The sequence below is a fragment of the Sorex araneus genome, chromosome 3 (genome assembly GCF_027595985.1).
Source record: "Sorex araneus isolate mSorAra2 chromosome 3, mSorAra2.pri, whole genome shotgun sequence".
Classification (NCBI taxonomy): domain Eukaryota; kingdom Metazoa; phylum Chordata; class Mammalia; order Eulipotyphla; family Soricidae; genus Sorex; species Sorex araneus.
Genome location: NC_073304.1, coordinates 216,867,135 through 216,889,019, shown reverse-complemented (window position 1 = coordinate 216,889,019; position 21,885 = coordinate 216,867,135). Strand labels below are relative to the sequence as shown.

Genomic DNA, 21,885 nt, shown 5'->3' with positions numbered 1-21,885 from the left:
AGCAGTGAACAAGTCTCACAATGGGGATATTACTGGTGCCCGCTCAAGCAAATCGATGAACAGTGGGATGACAGTGCGACAGTGTTACAGTGCTAGGTTTATAATAAGATCTATATTTTACCTATGTTACATATCTTATCTACTTTTAGTTCTCAGATGATGAGTGCATTGCAGAGGGTAGGGGGCAGTCTGGTCCACACCTGGTGATTCTCAATGGGTTACTCCGCGCTCTGCATTCAGGAATTACTCCTGACTGTGGTCAAGGGACCATATGGGATGCCAGTGATCAAACCCAGGTCCACTGCTTGCAAAGCAAATGCTCTACCCACTTTACTGTCATTGGTCCCAGGAGTGCATTTTTTTTTTTTCTGACTGTCAGTATCTCTAAGTTGTTAGTTGGTACTTCATAGTTTTAGAAACTTGTCAAACTTGACCTTCTATTTAATAATAGTGTTTTTGCGATTTTGAGGGCCAGGGGACCTACCCAGGAGTCCTTGAGAGTGAGGGCTGCTGATCGAGTAGACCTGGCCATATGGTTCTGGGGAACAATGTTGGAGCCTGCTGCATGTAAGGAAAGCCAGGCGTGCTCACCACCCATTTGAGCCAGCTTCGCAACTATACTGTTTCATTTCTTTATGTGTGTATGTTTAAAGCCACACTAGGTGTGCTAGTGGCTATTCCTGGTTTTTGTGTTCTGTATCTGTGTTCACTCCTGGTGGTGCTAGGGGACTGTGTAGTGCCTGAGAACAAACCCCTACCTCCTGCATGCAGTGCATGCTTTCAGCCCATTCAGCACTCTTTCTCTCTCAAACTCCTATTTGTAAATTTGTTTTGTTTTTTGTTTTTTGTTTTTTGGGTCACACTGGTGATGCACAGTGGTTATTACTGGCTCTTCACTCAAGAATTAGCCTTGGCGGTGCTCAGGGGACCATATGGGGTGCTAGGAATCCAACCATTCAGCCATGTGCAAACCAGATAACCTACCCTGTATACCATCTCTTTCAAACCCTCTTTGTATTCATTCTGTATGTGTGTCGTGCTGAGAAATTGAACTTATGGCCGCACACATCCATGATCTTGCATTTTTTATTTACCTTATTATGTACAAGTGCATACTTGAAAATAATACTTACTTTGAAGGTAAAACACATTCTTACATGCTTAGTTTGAGGAAGAGTAAATTATTATAAGATAAATGGGCTGAATTTATTATCACATTTTGCATTAGTAACTTGGGGCTTACACAAAAGCAAACATAGATGATTTGTCTTGTAGGAAAGCAACCAATGCTGGTCCCTTGGATAAGATTCTTCATGGAAGTGTTGGTTATCTCAGTCCAAGAAGTGGTGGTATGTGATCCCATTCATTTATTTTGGAAAATACCTAAATTTAACAGATATCATAAAATTTCACTTTTGGTTTGAGAACTGCCAGTTATTTGTGCATTTTTTTTACAAGGGTGGTGTGTTTGGGCCAGACCCAGAAGTTCTCAAGAGTTTTCCTGGCTCTGTGCTCAAGGCTAGTGCCTTACCCTTGTATCACTCCAGCTCATCATTTAAATATTTTTGAGTAATTTCTAAGGTGTTGGCTCTTCTCTACCACAGTTTTAATTTAAATGTATAAGTTTCTTTTTTTTTTTGTGCCACACTTAGTGGTGCTCATGGGGCCACTCCTAGCTTTGTGCTGAGGTGTCCTGCTTCAGTAGCGTCAAGGGGACCTTGCAGTGCTGGAAATTGAGTTGGGCCTCCTGCTGCAAAGCATGCATGCACTCAGATCTTTGAGCTACACCTCTGTAACCTGAGTTTGTTGTGTTTTTTTGGGGGGCAGGGGGAAATAGTTTTCACCAAGATCAATATTTTACTTTATGTTGTGTTTCAAAAACTGATATGAGAACTGGTAGGAGTTTTCATATCCCTGCTGCCAAATTAGATTCTCTACTTCACTTACCCTCATTTCTCTGAAACTGTTTACATATATATGCATATATATCCATATATATAGGCTTATGAAAGTGTACATTTTTCAATTTGCAATTATTTTGATATAGGTATGTTCTGATTTTCATAGGTCATTTAATGAACTTGAAGTACTATGCCTCTCCTTCTGACTTGTTGGATGATAAAACTACATCTCCCATCATTTTGCATGAGAATAATGGTAAGTATGTTTTTTCTTAATTTAAAAGATTTTTTCCCCCTCCCCCCCCCTTTTTTTTTTTTCTTTTTGGGTCACACCCGGCGATGCACAGGGGTTACTCCTGGTTCTACACTCAGGAATTACTCCTGGCGGTGCTCAGGGGACCATATGGGATGCTGGGATTCGAACCCAGGTTGGCCGCGTGCAAGGCAAACGCCCTACCCGCTGTGCTATCGCTCCAGCCCCCTCCCCTTTTCTTTTAAAACTTTTTTTTTTGATTGAATCACTGTGAGACAGACCCTTACAAAGCTTAGATTTTGTTCATACAGTGTTCCAACACCCATCCTTCAGCCCTTCCCTTTTCTTTTTAGCAGAGAGCAGGGATGGTGTACACACTTGTTTCCATTGCACACTCACTTGGTTATGCTGTGCTAGGCATTGGCACACTCCATTGTAATACCAGAGAATCCCCAATAGCAGTTTCACCATGATTGCACTGGGCATGGTGCGATGGCATGGTGCCAGTGACTAAACTGCTTGGCATTGTGCTTACAAGGCAGGGACATTATCACTGATATATTTCCTTTAGACATAAGCCTTGTTTGTCTTTGGCCACATTCAAGCTGTGCTAGAACTTACTGATGGCTCAGTCCCCAGGAATCACTCCTGGCGATGCTCTAGGACCATATGGGATGCTGGGGCTCAAACCTGGGTCAGTTGTGTGCAAGGCAAATACCCTACCTGCTGTACTTAATCATTCCAGCCCTAACTTAACTTTTCACAGTGAAGAAATTATTAAACTTATTAAATCAGTAATGATGTTCTTCTTTTCTATTTGTAGTTTAATAATGTTGAAATAATAAAGAGAATGGCATAATACATGTTTTCCTTGTAATTCAGTTATTATTTCCTATAATTATTATTCTATATATATATTTTTTTTTTTTGGGGGGGTCACACCTGGCGATGCACAGGGGTTACTCCTGGCTCTGCACTCAGGAATTACCCCTGGCGGTGCTCAGGGGACCATATGGGATGCTGGGATTCGAACCCGGGTTGGCCGCGTGCAAGGCAAACGCCCTACCCGCTGTGCTATCACTCCAGCCCCCTCTATATATATTTTTTAACATTCTTTGGGGAGCTGGCAGCTATACCCATCAGTGCTCACGACTCACTTCTGGCTCTGTACTCAGGAGTCACTCCTGGTGAGGCTCAGAATCCAACCAGGGTTGGCTCTGTGAAAGTCTGTGCCCTATCTTCTATACTATATCTCATTCTATATCTAATTGTGTTTTGAAATTGAATCACTGTGAATTATCAGGCTACATAGATACTCATGATGAGTTTCAGGCATACAGTGTTTCAACAGGAATCACTTCACCATTGTTCACTCCCCCTTCTACCTCCTAGTCTGCCTCTGGGGCAGGCACTTACCCCTCTACCATTGTCCTAGTGTTCTTCCCTAACTTATCCCCACCCCAACACCAGAGGCAAGTTTCCTATCATTTCATATTTCCCTAGAAAGTTTCTTTTCTTTTGTTTTCTTTTTCCAGACTTTTGGGTCAGGGCTCACACAGCGATGCTCAGAAGTTACTAGTTCTGGAATTACTCCACTCAGGAAATACTCCTGGCGGTTCTTGGGTGACCATATGGGATGCCTGGGATTAAACCCGGACATGCAAGGCAAACTTCCCATTTGCTGTACAATCCCTTTGGCCCCAGGAAGTTTCTTTTTCCTTTCTTTCTTTCTCTCTCTCTCTCTCTTTTTTTTTTTTTTTGTTTTGTTTTCAGTCCACACCTGGCAGTGCTCAGAGATTACTCCTGTCTCAGCACTCAGGGACAGGACAGCACTCTGCCAAGAAAATAACCTTCGGCAGTGTTCAGGGAACCAAATTGGGATGCCAGGGATTGAACCTGGTTGGCTGTGTGTGGCTCAAGCACCATACCTGCAGTACTATTGCTCCCGCGTCTTAGGAATTTTCTTTATATTCCATACATGAACGACATCAATTATGAGTCTGTTCACTCAACACAATACTCTCTAGATCTACACATAGCATCAAATTGTATTACTTCATTTTTTCTCTTATGACCAAGTAGTATTCCATTGTGTATATGTAACATAATTTCTCTTCCTGTCATCTGTTGTTTTGGTTTTTTTTTTTCCTTTTTGCTTTTGGGTCACCCCTGGCGATACTCAGGAATTACTCCTGGCGGTGCTCGGGAGACAATAAGGGATGATGGGAATCGAACCCAAGTCGGCAGCATGCAAGGCAAATGCCCTACCTGATGTGCTATCACTCCAGCCCCCAGTTTTGATTTTTTGTTTGGGGGCCACACCTGACTCTACACTCAGGGATCATTCCTGGTGCTCACCCCCTCTTTCTGGGTAGAAGGGACTAGCACCACTTTGATCATTTCTATATTTTGGCTATTGTGAATAATGATGCAATGAACACTGGAGGCAATTGTCTTTTCTGCATTGTGGTTTTGTACCCTTAGGGGAATATTTCCAGAAGTGGACTTAATTCTATTTTATAAGTGTATTCTATTTTTTTGCTGGAGGGCTACACACAGAGATGCTCAAGGACTTACTTGTGACTCTGCACTCAGGGATCTCCTGGTGGGTCTCAGGAATCATATGCATGTAAGGCAGGTCTCCTGCCTGCTGTATTGTCTCTCCAACTCCTATTTAAAATTTTTAGTCATCGTAATTTACAATTTAACACTCTGAATGACAGGGTTTCACCCATATAAAACATTCCAGTATTCTATCCTACTGCCAGAGTGTCCCATTTCCCTCCAACATTGTTTCAGGGTTCCCCTCACTTCCCATCCCCCACCTCCTGAGTCATCATTCCCTTAAGTATATTCTAATGTTTGAGAAAATATCTGCTATGAGACTTAAATTTTTCCCCCTAAATTATATTTTTGCTACATATACTTTTGATTTTGCTTTGGGGGACACATAACTGGAAGTGTTCAGCATACTATGTGTAATAATGATGATCAGACTTGGGCCTTGAACCTTCTGTATCAAAGCCGCATTCTGTCTATTGTGCTGTTTTTGTTCCAGCCTTTTTATTTTAAAGGCAAAATATGGTGAGGTTAAAAGGTAACTTTTAGCATTTCTCTGTAAATAGGCATAATATTTGACAAAATTATGGATGACATAATTATGGATGACATCATAGAAATTATACTTTTTATTAAAAACATTCCATTCCCCTTTTCTTGTCTTCTTTTTTTGTTTTGTTTTTTTTTGAGCCACACCTGGCAATGCTCAGAGGTTACTGCTGGCTCTGCACTCAGGAATAACTCCTGGCAGTGCTTAGGGAATCATATGAGATGCTGAGGCTTGACCCCTTGTCGGCTACCTGCAGGGCTGGCGCCTATCAGCTGTACTATCTCTCTGACCCGCTTCCCTTTGTTTTTATTGATGACTAGGGGTCTTATTCACTTGATTGTGGTCCTTATATACTTTATCCCTTTCATTGTTTCACTGGGGAGCCCACAGTTTAGTTAGGATTCTCAAGCAACTTCTCTGCATTGTTCATGATTAGTCCCAAGTGACAGTGCTGCCAGGAATGCAACTGACTTGTACAAGGCAGGCACTGTGACACTGAGACACATCCCAAGCCCTTTTAAAATTTTTGGGGCTGGAGCAATAGCACATCGGGTAGGGCGCTTGCCTTGCACGCGGCCGACCCAGGCTGACCCAGGTTCAAATCCTAGCATCCCATATGGTCCCCTGAGCACCGCCAGGGGTAATTCCTGAGTGTAGAACCAGGAGTAACTCCTGTGCATCGCTGGGTGTGACCCAAAAAGCAAAAAAAAAAAAAAAAAAAAAAAAATTAAAAAATTAAAATTTTTTTGTTTTTTGGGGAACTACACGGGGGTGGCTGGGGGACAATTTAGTGCCTGGGATTGAACCCTAAAAGCATGTTCTCAGTCTGTTGAGTTATCTGGACCCCTTTTTAAAAATGCTAACACCAATTTAACCTGTGTTACTTTGGACAGTACCCTTTTTCTTTACTGTTCTCAGTTCCTAGATCTTTGGGTATGAATGCATCAGTGACAATTGAAGGTACATCTGCTATGTATAAACTCCCAATTGCACCGTTAATTATGGGATCACATCCAGTTGACAATAAATGGTAAGTTAATTATTATTCTAGGATAGCAAAATCCATTTTTTTTTCAGCTTCAAACACAATATAAACAAGTAATTTCTTTACTTGGTTCTTTGTACACTTGAATTTCTTTTGTTTTTGTACAACACCCAGAGGTGTTCAGGGATCACAGTACTCCTCAAGGGGCTTGGGGAACAATATGGGGTGCTGGGGATTTAATCCATTTCCCCTGCATGCAAGGGAAGAACCCTACCTGCTGTTACTCCACCCTGGCCCTTTGTACACTTGAATTTCTAGTGGCTTCCTATTAAACCATTCATCTTTAGTATTTATTAGATGCTTCCTCTTTGAAATATCTATAGAAAAAATTCTTTGATTTATCTGGAGAGAGACAGAAATTCCTCTGGTTTAATGATGTTTTTAATTTTATTTTATTTATTTATTTATTTATTTTTTGTTTTGGGCCATACCCAGTTATACTTTAGGGTCTCACCTGGCAGTGCTTCTGGGATCATAGGCAGTACCAGGGATGAACTGGAGTTGGCTGCATGTAAGGCCAGAGTCTTATGCCCTTTGCTTTCTCACTGACACCATTTATTTATTTATTTATTTATTTATTTATTTATTTATTTATTTATTTATTTATTTATGCTTTTTGGGTCACACCCAGCAGTGCACAGTGGTCACTCCTGGCTCATGTACTCAGGAATCACCCCTGGTGGTGCTCAGGGGACCATATGGGGTGCTGGGATTTGAACCCGGGTCGGCCGCGTGCAAGGCAAACGCCCTACCTGTTATGCTATCACTCCAGCTCCTCACTGACACTATTTACTTTATTTATTTTAAATGGGGTTTATGTTGACTTAAGAACATTACTCCTAATAGAAGTTTAATTATTAAATATTTAACAGTGACAATATAATGTTTTGAAATTAGAGGAAGAAAGTTCACTGATTTGTTTTGATAGACTTGTTAAATAGTTTATGTGTTTTCAGACATATTAAAAAATGAGCATTTTTTTGGTTTGTGGGTCATACCCAGCAGTGTTCAGGGCTTACTATTGTCTCTGCGCTTGGGGATCATTCCTGGCGGGACTTGTGGGACCATATAGGATGCTAGGGATTGAATCCATTTGGCTTCATGCAACTACTCACTTGATTATCTGTTTTGCCCCTCAATTTTTCTTTTTTCTTTTTGGACCATACCTGATGGTATGGGTTTAGCTTTGGCTATGTGCTCAGGCATCATACCTGGCAAGATTGGGGGGAACATAGTGGGTGCCAGGGATCAAAGTCAAGTCAGCTGTGTGCAAGGAAGTGCCTTATCTGCTGTTCGTATCGAGTAAAAAAAAAAAAAATTTCTCTCCTCACCTTTTTTCAGGACCCCCTCCTTCTCCTCAATCACCAGTGCCAACAGTATTGATCTTCCTGCCTGTTTCTTCTTGAAATTTCCCCAACCAATCCCAGTATCTAGAGCTTTTGTTCAAAAACTTCAGAACTGTACAGGTGAGTTTTTAGCTCCAGGAGCTACTACTTGTTAGAAATATGAGGACCAAACTTCAAATTCAAGTGATCTTAGATAACTCAGTGTTGTTGGTGTTAATACTTACGGGTAAAGATGTCTTTATACTAACATGGTAAGTACTTTCAGCATACATAGATGGGTGAAGTTGATATCTTGAAGGGAAAAGTGAGCTGTCACCATGTTTAATCTTATGGTGATCATAATACTAATCATCGCTTTTCCAGGAATTCCACTGTTTGAAACTCAGCCAGCTTATGTGCCGCTTTATGAACTCATCACTCAGTTTGAGCTATCAAAGGACCCTGATCCCATCCCTTTGAATCATGACATGCGATTTTATGCTGTAAGTAAGGCACTATAGATTGTTGTACTTTCCTTTCTATGATTACTGAAACCAGTTAACTTTATTTTGTACTGCTGGATTTAATCCCTTTTATTCAGTCAGACAGGACACTATCAAAATCTCTAAAAAACACTGAAAATATGTTACTAAATCTGGAAATAACAATACGTGTTTCATTTTTGAAATTCTAGATGAAAGTCTGCTAATGATATTTTTACCTGGATAAGCTTAGAAATTGATATTAAGAATTATTCTTTTGGGAGCTGGAGCAGGTAGGGCATTTGCCTTGCATATACCTAACCTGGGTATCCTCACATCGCATATGGTCTCCTGAGCACTGCCAGGAGTAATTACTAAGTGCAGAGCCAGGAGTAGCCCTCAAGCATTGCCAGGTGTGGCCCAAAAACATAAGTAGCAATAATCACAATTTGGGGTGGGGGGCACTGAAGCAATACTACAGCGGGTAGGGCATTTGCCTTGCACATAGCTGACCCAGGATTGATGCCCAGTACCTATTATCCCTAGAGCCTTGCCAGGTGTGATCCCTAAGTAGAGCCAGGAGTAAGCCTTGAGCACCACTGGGTATGGACCCAAAAAAAAAAAGAAACAAAACAATTTTTTTTACCCTGGTTTTGAACCACACCTACCTGTAAATACAGACCATTGTGTGTATGTATATATATATATATGCGTGTGTGTGTGTTTAATATTCTTCATTTTTTGCTTTTTGGGTCACACCCATCGATGCTCAGGGGTTACTTCTGGCTCTGCGCTCCAGAATTACTCCTGGCGGTACTTGGGGGACCATATGTGATGCCAGGGATTGAATCCAGGGCGGCTGCGTGCAAGGCAAACGCCCTACCCGCTATATTATCACTCTGGCCCCAATATTATTATTCTTTAAAGACAGCTAAGTTTATCTTCTGCAGAGGATCTTTAATTGAAAAGTACTAAAATAAGATAAATAACACAAACTGAGGGGCTAGAGAGATAGTGGCTCTTCTGGCTTATTCCTGGCTCATTCCTGTCTGCACTCAGGAATTACTCCTGACGGTGTTCATGGGACTATTTGGGATGCCAGGAACTGAACCTGGGGCAGCTACATGCAGGCCAAGCACTCTACCCTCTGTTCTATCTCACTGGGCCCAGTGGGTATTTTTTTTCCGGTGGTTTGTGTGTGGAGTACATTTGGAGGGGGTACATGGCATTCATTGCCTTTGTGCTCTTTTGCCCAGGCTCTTCCTGGTCAGCAGCACTGCTACTTCCTCAACAAAGATGCTCCTCTTCCAGATGGTAGAAGTCTACAGGGAACTCTTGTTAGCAAAATCACCTTTCAGCATCCTGGTCGGGTTCCTCTTATCCTAAATTTGATCAGACATCAAGTAGCCTATAACACCTTGATTGGAAGCTGTGTCAAAAGAACTATCCTGAAAGAAGGTAATGCCTTTCCTTTTACTATAACCTAGTGATTACTATAACTTAATGATGGAAGCAGAACAGTTTCTCGAATTTGGTGGCCAGTCAGATGATTTGTGGAGCTTTTGAAAATAGATATACTTGGTTTACACACACATACACACACACACACACACACACACACACACACACACACACACACTAATTGGAACTAGAATCTCAGTGGGACATGTTTGGCAATCTGGTTTATGTTCTACAAAAATGGAACCAATCTGTAAATTGACATACTGAAGCAGTTGTTTTTTTCAATAGATTTATTGTGCTTTTACAGTGGTCAGTGATTTTTGACCACTGTAAAACATAATTCAAAAGATAATTGAATATCTAAGAGACTGAACCTGTTAGAAGGTGTATTAAGTAGAACCTTGGGGCGTACAAAACTGAATTTCTTTGTTGTTATTTTCATGGGTGCAGTGGGCTCAGAGGTCACTCAGAATACTCAGAGGTCCCTGTGGAGCTGGGTATGGATTGAACTGTAGTTTATTGTATATAAAACAGGCACTAAGCCCTTTGAGCTGTCTCTCCTGCTCAGGAAGATTTCTTTATATCTAAATTATTGACTGTGAGTTAAGCTTTTAAAAAATAAATTTCAGGGCCCAGAGACATGGTACAGTGGGTAAAGTGCTTGCTTTGCATGCAGCTGAGCTGGGTTCAATGCTCAGCACTTCCTAGGTCCTCTGAACACTCTCATCAGTGATTCCTAAATGCAGAGCCAGGTGTGACTCCCAAAACAAAAATAAATCAAATTTATTTTAAAACAAAATTTTAGGGTCAGATCCTTGCTTGTATGTGGCTCAATATGACCCTGGTTCAATCCCCTGTACCACTTTATACGGTTTCCTTAAGACTGCCAGAAGTGATCCCTGACCACCAGGTGTGATCCCCCAAAATAACAGAAATTTAGGGTAAGAGATACAGCTTAAAGGTTTGGAGTGCATGATTGGCATGTAGGCAGAGCATACACTTGCAACGAATCACATTGTCCCCTGGGTACTTAACTGCCAGAAGAAATCTTCAAGCACTGAGCCAAGAGTAGCCCCTGAGCATCACCTGTGTCACCACGAACCACCCCTACCCTCCAGCATTTTCTTTATTGGTGGGGGCCCACACCCAATAGTCCTCAGGGCTCATGAGGGTCCTCAGGGAACCATATGTGGTGCCAGTTATTGAACGCAGCTTGGCTGTATCCAAGGCAAGCGCCCTAGCCACTGTACTGTTGCTCAAACCCCTCCCCGCAATTTTCAAAATAATTTAGGTTGTTAGAGTTACCCCTATTCTCCAATTAATAAGAGATTTTATTTAAGAGAATAAAAAGGTGGTGGTGGTTAGGCGGTGGGGGAAAATGCAGGAAGCATGCCATTATATGAGAGTGGTCTCTGAAGCAGAATTCCCTTCCCATGAGGGACTTCTGAGTGTATTTCTTCTCCCATTCTTGGAATCCTGAATTATATTGCTTAAAAAGGTAAGAGGAGGTAGCTAGAGAGATCTTACAGGGTTAAGTTGATCTCTGTTATCACAAGATTCCCTGAACCCCTTCTGTCAGTTGCCCCCAGGCCCTACCACTTGTGGCCCAGAACCCTCCCTCCCACACCCCCCCCCCCCCCAAGAAAAGTTTACGATCACTGGAGAGGTAACTCATCTGGCTTTGTTGTATGCAGGAGACTCAGGTTCTGTCCCTGGTACATGGTACTAAACGGTCCCTGGACCATTTCTAGGAGCAACCACTGAACATAGAGCTAGGCGTAGCACCTGAGCTGTCACTGGATAATGGCAGAAAATCTCAACAAAACAATACATAAAACTTTTGGGGGAAAGATGGCTCAACAGGATCAGCTCATGCTTTTCATGCCTCAAGGCTGGGATTTAGTGATTGGCTTTGCATGGTTCCCTGAGTACTACCAGGAGTAACCTCTGAGCAGAGAACTGGGATTAGCCCTTGAGCACAGCAGGGTATGGTCCCAAAATTTAAGACAAAAAATTGGGAGTTGAAGATAGAGTACAAGATTTAAGGAGCTTGCCTTGTATGCAGCCAAGGCTGATCCCATCCCCAACACTTTATACAGTCCTCTAAGTACCTCCCAGAATGGCATCTGAGCACACAGTAACAAATAGACCCCAGGCACTGCCAGGTCTGACTCCCCAAACCAAATAAATCAAAAAGTTTATGTCAATTGGGGCTGGAGCAATAGCACAGCGGGTAGGGCGTTTGCCTTGCACGCGGCCGACCCAGGTTCGATTCCCAGCATCCCATATGGTCCCCTGAGCACTGCCAGGGGTAATTCCTGAGTGCAGAGCCAGGAGCAACCCCTGTGCATCACCGGGTGTGACCCAAAAAGCAAAAAAAAAAAAAAGTTTATGTCAATTGCCCTTTTCTCTTTGAGGATTTTGGAGTACTTCTGATGTTGTAGATTAGAAGGCTTGATATGTTCTAACCTTTTTACCTTTATTTTAATATGGAACACTTATGAACTTTTGTGTCATCTTTGCACGGGGCCCATGCTAATCTTTGTATCATTTCAGTTTTATACAAAATGTGCTGCCGAAGCACTATCTTCCTTGTAAGGTGCTTAAGTGATAGAAAAGCGCTTAAGTGATGTAAACAGCAGGTAGGAAGGACTAGGGAGGTAAATCAGACATCTTTTATGGGGATAGGAATATATAGGATACGGAGAATAAGGCACTGTGCTTGCTTGTGTGTGACCATCCCTGATTTAATCCCTGAACACAGAGCTAGGAGTAGCCATGTTGGATCTGATCCCCAAATCCAATCCTCATCACCCCAAAAAAAGCTTGAAACTAAGAATTTCTTTATAGATGAAATTTTAGAGTTAGAGTAATAACACAGTATGACATTGTTCTTCTTCTTAATTTCTTTTGCTGGACGGGGTGTTTGGTACATTTATTGTTACTCAGGGGTCATTATTCCCAGCTTTGTGCTCAGGAGTCACTTGGACTATGTGGTGCAGGCATTAAAATGTGAGTCATCCACTTTTCCCCTGTTCTCTAGTCCACAAATTATGCTTATGGTTCTATTTCATGTCTGAATCCTATAATAAGCTCCAAATAGATATATCAGATCTAAAAATGAGTTTCTATTTATATAACTTTGGCTTTGGACAACACCTGGTGATGCTCAGGGGCTACTGCTGGCTCTGCATTCAGGAATTACTCCTGGCACTGCTCAGGGCAATTGAACCCAGTTTCACCATGTGCAGAGCATACACCCTACCCAATGTACTAGCTCTCCAGCCCTTAGATGAGGGCTCTTATTTGTTTGTTTTGGCTTTTGTAACACCCAACAATGCTCAGGGGTTATTTCTGGCTCTGTACCCAGGAATTACTCCTGGAGGTGTTCAGGGGACCATATGGGGTGCCGGGGATTGAATTCTGGTCTGCTGCATGTAAGGCAAATACCCTAACTGCAGTATTACTGTTCTGGCCCTCAAAATGAGGTGGGTTTTTTTTTGTTTTGTTTTTTGGGTTTTTTTTTTTTTTTTTTGCTTTTTGGGTCACATTTGGCAGTGCATAGGGGTTACTCCTGGCTCTGCACTCAGGAATCACCTCTGGCGGTGCTTAGAGGACCATATGGGATGCTGGGAATCGAACCTGGGTCGGCCACATGCAAGGCAAACGCCCTCCCCGCTATGCCATCACCCCAGCCCCCCAGAATGAGTTTTTAAAGGTAGCTAGGAAGTTAGACCTATAATTAAACTTTTTTTTTTTCCCTGAGAAAATATGTATTTTTGTGTCAGGACTGCCACAAGTTTATTTTAGGGAACTAGGGTTAACACCTATAAGATCATATGGCATAAATATCTCACTTTTGATATATCCTTTTTACCATATTGTGAGTTGCACATGTAATAGAAAGTAAACAGAAAACAGTTGATGGGGGCTGGAGAAGTTAGGACAGGGGTTAAGTGACTTGCCTTTCGTGTGCCTATCCCTGTTTTGATCTCTAGCCCCTTTATTTTGAAGTATTCAAAATAAACTGGTAGATTCCTTGGATTTTGACACCTTCTATAATTTGTATATCATATAGTAGTGTGGGTATTTAAGGAGGGAAATTTTCCTTCTTTATACATAGGGGCTATTGTTATTATGTTTCTTTGTGCCACACTGGACCGGGTTTACTCCTGCTTTCTGTTCAGGGATCAGTCCTGGTGGGGCTCAGAGGAGCATATAGGGTGCCGGGTGTCAAACCTGGGTCAGCCATTTGCAAGGCAAGTCCCCTACCCCCTGTACTATATCTCCAGTCAGGGATTTTGTTTTTTTATTCTCTTCTTTCCCTGCTATAGTCATCATTGTTGTTGTGATGACCAGGGGTTATACATATCTATGGATATGGTGCTTTTCACTTGATTTTTTCCCTAGCTCTGTGCTCAAAAATCATTCCCTGCAGGGCTCAGGGAGAATCACAGGAGTGCCTGAGATCCAACCCAAGTCATTCTTGTGCAAGGGAAGCACCCTGCCAACCACTGTCCTAACTCTGGCTCCATTTTCATATCTTTTTTAATTTTGCTTTTTTTGGATCACACCCAGTGATACTCAGGGGTTATTCATGGCTCTGCACTCAGGAATTACTCCTGGCATTGCTCAGGGAACCATATGGGATGCCAGGGATTAAACTTGGGTTGGCCACGTTCAAGGCAAACACCCTGCCCACTGTACTATTGTTTCGACCCCTCACTTTCATATCTTTTTTTTTTTTGCTTTTTGGGTCACACCCAGCGATGCTCAGGGGTTACTCCTGGCGGTGCTTGGGGGACCATATGGGATGCTGGGGATCGAACCCGGGTCAGCCGTATGCAAGGCAAACACTCTACCCGCTTTGCTATCGCTCCAGACCCCTCACTTTCATATCTTTTAAGTTTTGGTGTTCACCAGGGTTCACAGTCAGGTTGCGGTGCCCAGTGAGGTTTACATGCTGTTCATGGCAATGCTTGCTTCCCAGGCTCCTGCTCTTGGATGAAGCACACAAACTCCAGTTGTGCTTGTTAGCTATGTTGCCATGATGTTACACACTTGCTTTCCAGAGTCTACACTTCCTGACTGTGATGTTTTTATATCTAGTTGCATTGTTCACTGATGAGGGTCGGGGAGGGTGTCATACTGTTTTTGTGACTTCAGTGAGGCCAGAAACTGATTTCGGCACCATAGTCATCAATGGCTTTGCTGCCAGGCTCAAACAGCAGAGCCACCCAGATTACACTTGGCATGAGGCACAGTGGTGATTTTGTGGTCATGTACTTGCAGTCTGGTGCACTGAACATTTGTGCTCTTCGTCCCTGCCACTCTTTTTTAGGGGTTGTCACTTGTCTCAAGCCTTTGAGATGGCTGCTTGTTTTATGATCCTATCTTTTGTCTTTTAGATTCTCCTGGGCTCCTCCAATTTGAAGTATGTCCCCTCTCAGAGTCCCGTTTCAGTGTATCTTTTCAGCATCCTGTGAACGACTCCCTGGTGTGTGGTGAGTTGTGTGGGAGGGTAGCACCCCTTTCAGGGCAGCTGTTTGGTCCCTTTAATTTTCTTGAACATGTAGAAGCTAACTATCTCAAACATCTCATGTATTTTGTCTTTCAGTGGTAATGGATGTTCAGGACTCAACACATGTGAGCTGTAAACTCTACAAAGGGTTGTCAGATGCACTCATCTGCACCGATGACTTCATTGCCAAAGTTGTTCAGAGGTAGCACTGTCCCCTTTCCTTCAGAGTCCCATAAAGAGGTGTAGAAGAAACACTGTCTTCTGTATTGTGGTGGATTTAAGTTTTTGGAAGGAAGCATTTAATCACTCCCTTAAGAGAATTTACCCTTCTTTTGAATTTAAAGCATTAAGTTTAGGGAGATAGCTCAATTAACATGGCATGTGCCTGGCATATGCAGAACCCTTAGTTTGATCTCCAGCATCATAGTGTCCCCAGGGACCAGCCTCCACCACAACTCATGCTTCCCACACTAGATTAGCCCCTATATAATTCAAAACAAATGCAAAACAATGAAAAAGCAGTATGTGCTAAGCTATAAATTCATTTTGGGGCCATGCTTGGTGGTTGCTGCGGCTCCTCCTGGCTCAGTGCTTGTGGGCTGCTCTGTACGATGAGGACCATGTGGTACTAGGGGTCAAACCTGGGCCTCGTGCACAGCATGTACTCAGCTCATTAAATTATCTCTCTGGCCTGTGTTTTGATATTTAAAATATCATTATGAAAATAATAAAAATATTATTAAGAAGTAGGTAACTTATGACATAATTTAGGAGCTCTTTTATGAGGGAGAATACTGAAAGAATATGAAGGGGTTTTTGTCACTTTCTCGCTGGTACGTTCATTACTGAGGTTGCAGTGACTGGGAATTGCACGCATAACTGGCTGGTGGTGCTTATGTAGTTCTTTGTGGACTTCATTTTCTTTTTTTTTTTTTTTTTTTTTTTTTTTGCTTTTTGGGTCACACCCAGCGATGCACAGGGGTCACTCCTGGCTCATGCACTCAGGAATCACCCCTGGCGGTGCTCAGGGGACCATATGGGATGCTGGGATTCGAACCCGGGTCGGCCGCGTGCAAGGCAAACGCCCTACCCGCTGTGCTATCACTCCAGCCCCTGTGGACTTCATTTTCTTTTTGGTTTCTGGGTCACACCCAATGTTACTTAGAGGCTGCTTCTGGCTCTCTGCTCTGGGGGTGCTCCTGGTGGTGCCTAGGGTTGCAGGGGTGTTTTGGGGGAATCAAGCCTAGGCCTCTGACATTCAAAGCATGCACTCTGAGCTATCTCTCTGGCTCCAAGAGATTTTTCTAATGGTTAATTAGAATAATTGTAATGTATTAATGATTTAAGGTGAATCCTGAAAACTTACCTCCCCGCGTTCATTATCATCAGTTTTGAGCTCAATAGGTTAGTTTGTTATTTGGATTCTTGTTTATGATTCATTTGTTGTTTTTTTTTTTTTTTTTTTTTTTTTTTTGCTTTTTGGGTCACACCCGGCGATGATGCACAGGGGTCACTCCTGGCTCATGCACTCAGGAATCACCCTGGCGGTGCTCAGGGGACCATATGGGATGCTGGGATTCGAACCTGGGTCGGCCGCGTGCAAGGCAAACGCCCTACCCGCTGTGCTATCACTCCAGCCCCTCATTTGTTTTTTTGAGGTACTTCAAGAGTTGTATTGCATACTCATCCAGATTACTTTTTAGACTGAGTTACCTGAAAATATTGGTATTTCATAGAACAGTGCCTATCTTTTTGGGTACTTGGCTTTTCATTAAAATTGCTTAGTGTAAACCTCTGGTGAAGTATCTGAATCTTGGCAAAATTAAAACCTGTTTTCCTGAATGACAAACTAATTTCAGGTGCCAAGAATGTGGTTCAGCAGTAACTTGCATATGTGAAGCCCACAACACCAAAATAAATAAGGGGTTAGAATGAGGTCAACAGGCTAGAGTTCATATTGTGCATGCAGGAGCCCTGGATGTGATCCCTGGGATGGCATAGTACCATGAGCACTGCCAGGAATAACCCAGAGCAGTGATCCAGGAGTAACCCTTGTGTCTCTACAGGTGTGACTTAAAAAAAAAAAAAAAACCAGAATAAACAAAACAAAATTCAGCTAGATGAACAAACATTTACTTCATCTAGCAGAAGTACAACATTAGTTTGCTTTTTCCCTCTTATTTTACAGATGTATGTCCATCCCAGTGACCATGAGGGCTATTCGGAGGAAAGCTGAAACCATTCAGGCCGACACCCCAGCACTGTCCCTCATTGCAGAGACAGTTGAAGACATGGTGAAAAAGAACCTGCCCCCGGCTAGCAGCCCAGGGTATGGCATGACCACAGGCAACAACCCAATGAGTGGTACCACTACACCAACCAACACCTTTCCGGGGGGTCCCATTACCACCTTGTTTAATATGAGCATGAGCATCAAAGATCGGCATGAGTCGGTGGGCCATGGGGAGGACTTCAGCAAGGTATCTCAGAACCCAATTCTTACCAGTTTGTTGCAAATCACAGGGAACGGGGGGTCTACCATTGGCTCGAGTCCGACCCCTCCTCATCACACGCCGCCACCTGTCTCTTCGATGGCCGGCAACACCAAGAACCACCCGATGCTCATGAACCTTCTTAAAGATAATCCTGCCCAGGATTTCTCAACCCTTTATGGAAGCAGCCCTTTAGAAAGGCAGAACTCTTCCGGCTCACCCCGGATGGAAATGTGCTCGGGAAGCAACAAGACAAAGAAAAAGAAGTCATCAAGATTACCACCGGAGAAACCCAAGCACCAGACTGAAGATGACTTTCAGAGGGAGTTATTTTCAATGGATGTTGACTCACAGAATCCAATCTTTGATGTCAACATGACAGCTGATACACTGGATACGCCACACATCACTCCAGCTCCAAGCCAGTGTAGCACTCCCCCAACAACTTACCCACAACCAGTACCTCACCCCCAACCCAGTATTCAGAGGATGGTTCGACTATCCAGTTCAGACAGCATTGGTCCTGATGTAACTGATATCCTCTCAGACATTGCAGAAGAAGCCTCTAAGCTGCCCAGCACTAGTGATGATTGCCCACCCATTGGCACCCCTGTTCGAGATTCTTCGAGCTCTGGGCATTCTCAGAGTGCTCTCTTTGACCCTGATGTTTTCCAAACCAATAATAATGAAAATCCTTACACTGATCCAGCTGACCTTATTGCAGATGCCACAGGAAGTCCCAGCAGTGACTCTCCTAACCATTTTTTTCCTGATGGAGTGGACTTTAATCCTGATCTGTTGAACAGCCAGAGTCAAAGTGGTTTTGGAGAAGAGTATTTTGATGAAAGCAGCCAAAGTGGAGACAATGATGATTTCAAAGGATTTGCATCTCAGGCACTAAATACTTTGGGGGTGCCAATACTTGGAAGTGATAATGGGGAGACTAAGTTTAAAGGCAGTAGTCAAGCTGACACAGTTGATTTCAGTATTATATCAGTGGCAGGTAAGGCTCTGGGTCCTACAGATCTTATGGAACATCACAGTGGTAGCCAGAGTCCTTTATTGGCCAGTGGGGATTTAGGGAAAGAAAAGACTCAGAAGAGAGTAAAGGAAGGCAATGGCACTAGTAATAGTAGTCTTTCTGGCCCCGGCTTAGATAGCAAACCAGGGAAACGCAGTCGGACCCCATCTAATGATGGCAAAAGCAAAGATAAGCCTCCAAAAAGGAAGAAGGCAGAGACTGAGGGAAAGTCCCCATCTCACAGTTCTTCTAACCGGCCTTTCACCCCACCAACCAGTACAGGTGGATCCAAATCTCCAGGCAGTTCAGGAAGATCTCAGACTCCTCCTGGTGTTGCCACACCGCCCATTCCTAAAATTACGATTCAGATTCCTAAGGGAACCGTGATGGTGGGCAAGCCCTCCTCTCACAGCCAGTACACCAGCAGTGGTTCTGTGTCTTCCTCAGGCAGTAAAAGTCACCATAGTCACTCTTCCTCCTCTTCGTCCTCATCTTCTGCTTCCAACTCAGGCAAGATGAAAAGCAGTAAATCCGAGGGCTTATCAAGTTCCAAGTTAAGTAGCAGTATATATTCTAGCCAGGGGTCTTCTGGATCTAGCCAGGCCAAAAATTCATCCCAGTCTGGGGGGAAGCCAGGTTCTTCTCCCATTACCAAGCACGGGCTGAGCAGTGGTTCCAGCAGCACCAAGATGAAGCCTCAAGGAAAGCCGTCATCACTCATGAACCCTTCTTTAAGTAAACCAAACATATCCCCTTCTCACTCAAGACCGCCTGGGGGCTCTGATAAGCTTGCTTCTCCAATGAAGCCTATTCCTGGGACTCCCCCATCCTCAAAAGCCAAGTCCCCCATCAGTTCAGGTTCTGGTGGTTCTCACATGTCTGGAAATAGCTCAAGCACGAATATGAAGTCATCTTCAGGGTTAGGAGCCTCAGGCTCACTATCTCAGAAAACGCCCCCATCATCTAATTCTTGTCCAGCATCTTCCTCTTCCTTCTCCAGTGGTTCTTCCATGTCATCTTCTCAGAACCAGCATGGGAGTTCCAAAGGTAAATCTCCCAGCAGAAATAAGAAGCCGTCTTTAACAGCTGTCATAGATAAACTGAAGCATGGTGTTGTGACCAGTGGCCCTGGGGGTGAAGACCCAATGGATGGCCAGATGGGAGTGAGCACAAATTCTTCTAGCCATCCTATGTCCTCCAAACATAACTTGTCAGGAGGAGAGTTCCAGGGCAAGCGTGAGAAAAGTGAGAAAGACAAATCAAAGGTTTCTGCTTCAGGAGGCTCAGCGGATACCTCTAAGAAGACCTCAGAGTCCAAAAATGTAGGAAGTACTGGTGTGGCAAAAATTATCATTAGCAAGCATGATGGCGGATCCCCCAGCATAAAAGCCAAAGTGACTCTGCAGAAACCTGGGGAAAGTAGTGGAGAAGGGCTCAGGCCGCAGATGGCCTCTTCCAAAAACTATGGCTCTCCACTCATCAGTGGCTCCACCCCAAAGCATGAGCGAGGCTCTCCTAGCCATAGTAAATCACCAGCATATACCCCCCAGAATCTGGACAGTGAAAGTGAGTCAGGATCCTCCATAGCAGAGAAATCTTACCAGAACAGCCCCAGCTCAGATGACGGCATCCGACCACTTCCTGAATACAGCACAGAGAAGCATAAGAAGCACAAAAAAGAAAAGAAGAAAGTAAAGGACAAAGATAGGGACCGCGACCGGGATAAAGACCGAGACAAGAAGAAATCTCATAGCATCAAGCCAGAGAGTTGGTCTAAGTCACCCATTTCTTCAGACCAGTCCTTGTCTATGACAAGTAACACAATCTTATCTACAGATAGGCCCTCACGGCTCAGCCCTGACTTTATGATTGGGGAAGAAGATGATGATCTTATGGATGTGGCGTTGATTGGCAATTAGAAACCTTACTTTTAACACAAAAACACAATCAGAGAAACACTAATAAGTTTCTAGACAGAACATCATAAGGGTTGTGTCAGACATGTCTCAAATGGCAATGGCTTTGACACTGAATGGGGTAGTTAAAAAGGCATAGTGAGACCCTACTAAAAAAGACCACAGTTTTTTCTAGTTACTAAGAATTGTTTCTTTGCCAGGAAAAAAGTTAAAATACTTGCTTATGAAAGGGGGGAGGATGGGGCGGGAATAGGGAGAGGGAAGGGTGGGAAAGCTTTGTGGGAAATATTCATATATATATTTTTCCCTCTTTTCCATTTTTAGGCCATTTCTTAAAACTCATTTTAGTGCATGTATTTGAAGGGCTGGGCAGAAAATGAAAAAGCAATACATTCCTTGATGCATTTGCATGAAGGTTGTTCACCTTTGTTTGGGTAGTTGTCCATTAGAGGCATGGGCAAATGAAGGACTTTGGTCATTTTGGACACTTTAATGTTTGGTGTCTGTTTCTTAGGAGTGATTGGGGAAGGGAAGATGATCTTCGCTATTTATTTTGATATTATAACCCTATATCTGTTTGTGTTACACAGTGTTTCTACTTCTGTGAGGTTCAGGGTTCAAAATGATGGGACGTGGAAGAGTAAGGCTTATTTGGTGGAAGAGAGTTTGTAGCTTGTGTTGATACTGAGGCATCAAGCCCAAGCAGATTAATGAGAACCCATCTTCGGAGTTTAGTAGAAAAACCAAAATGGTATTTTTGTTGTTGGGAGGTTTTTCATAGGGTTTAGACACCATAGGAATATTACAAATCACCTCCCAATGGAGGTATTGATTTATACGTCTCCTTTAGGAAAAGCTGGACTGGCTTTTGGGGGATGGAACCATGTTTTCAAATGCAGTAAGGTTTAATGCAGGACAACCTCCCTGATCCAGTGGCATGAAAACCATTACAGAATTACTAGTTCTCCTCTTTCCACAATGTGCCAAAAGTCCACATCCCAGCATTTTGTTTGTAGGAGAACGGATGCCATTCCTGTGAGCTGGGCTCGTTTCCCTTCATCACAAGGAGAAAGAGTCCAGACTTGAATCACTCCAGTGTATGTTCCCTTAGATAAAACAGGAAAAAAGAAAAAAAAAAGTTGCAGCCATAGTTCACTTAACAACAATTTCAAGCTCACTTCAAGTAATGGGGGCCTGGAATGCTAGGTGGGCATAAAAATAAACCCTTGCTACTATGTAGCTACACCATTGGACCTTTTTTTGAAGAATAGGTCTGAGTCTGGATTCTTGGGGACATCAATAAGAAGCCCTTCTCATAAATACAGAAATCCAGGAGACCATTTAAGTGCAACACAAGTT

The 21,885-nt window shown here is 43.2% G+C and overlaps 1 protein-coding gene and 1 pseudogene across 2 annotated transcripts in view; one reads left to right on the top strand and one right to left on the bottom strand.

Annotated features, from left to right (window-relative positions):
- Positions 1-20,751, top strand: part of MED1 (mediator complex subunit 1) — a 41,138-nt gene extending 20,387 nt beyond the window's left edge. For both annotated transcript variants that reach the window (XM_004608729.3, XM_055130705.1), the window contains 9 exons: positions 1,276-1,349; positions 2,068-2,157; positions 6,182-6,293; positions 7,650-7,774; positions 8,018-8,136; positions 9,372-9,573; positions 14,985-15,080; positions 15,194-15,299; positions 17,286-20,751. In XM_004608729.3, coding sequence (XP_004608786.1) covers positions 1,276-1,349; positions 2,068-2,157; positions 6,182-6,293; positions 7,650-7,774; positions 8,018-8,136; positions 9,372-9,573; positions 14,985-15,080; positions 15,194-15,299; positions 17,286-20,529 — 4,168 coding nt within the window. In that variant the 3' untranslated portion in view covers positions 20,530-20,751. The remainder of the gene's footprint in view (positions 1-1,275; positions 1,350-2,067; positions 2,158-6,181; positions 6,294-7,649; positions 7,775-8,017; positions 8,137-9,371; positions 9,574-14,984; positions 15,081-15,193; positions 15,300-17,285) is intronic.
- On the bottom strand, positions 12,060-12,160 carry LOC129403904 (U6 spliceosomal RNA; annotated as a pseudogene).
- Positions 20,752-21,885: the final 1,134 nt, after the last annotated feature.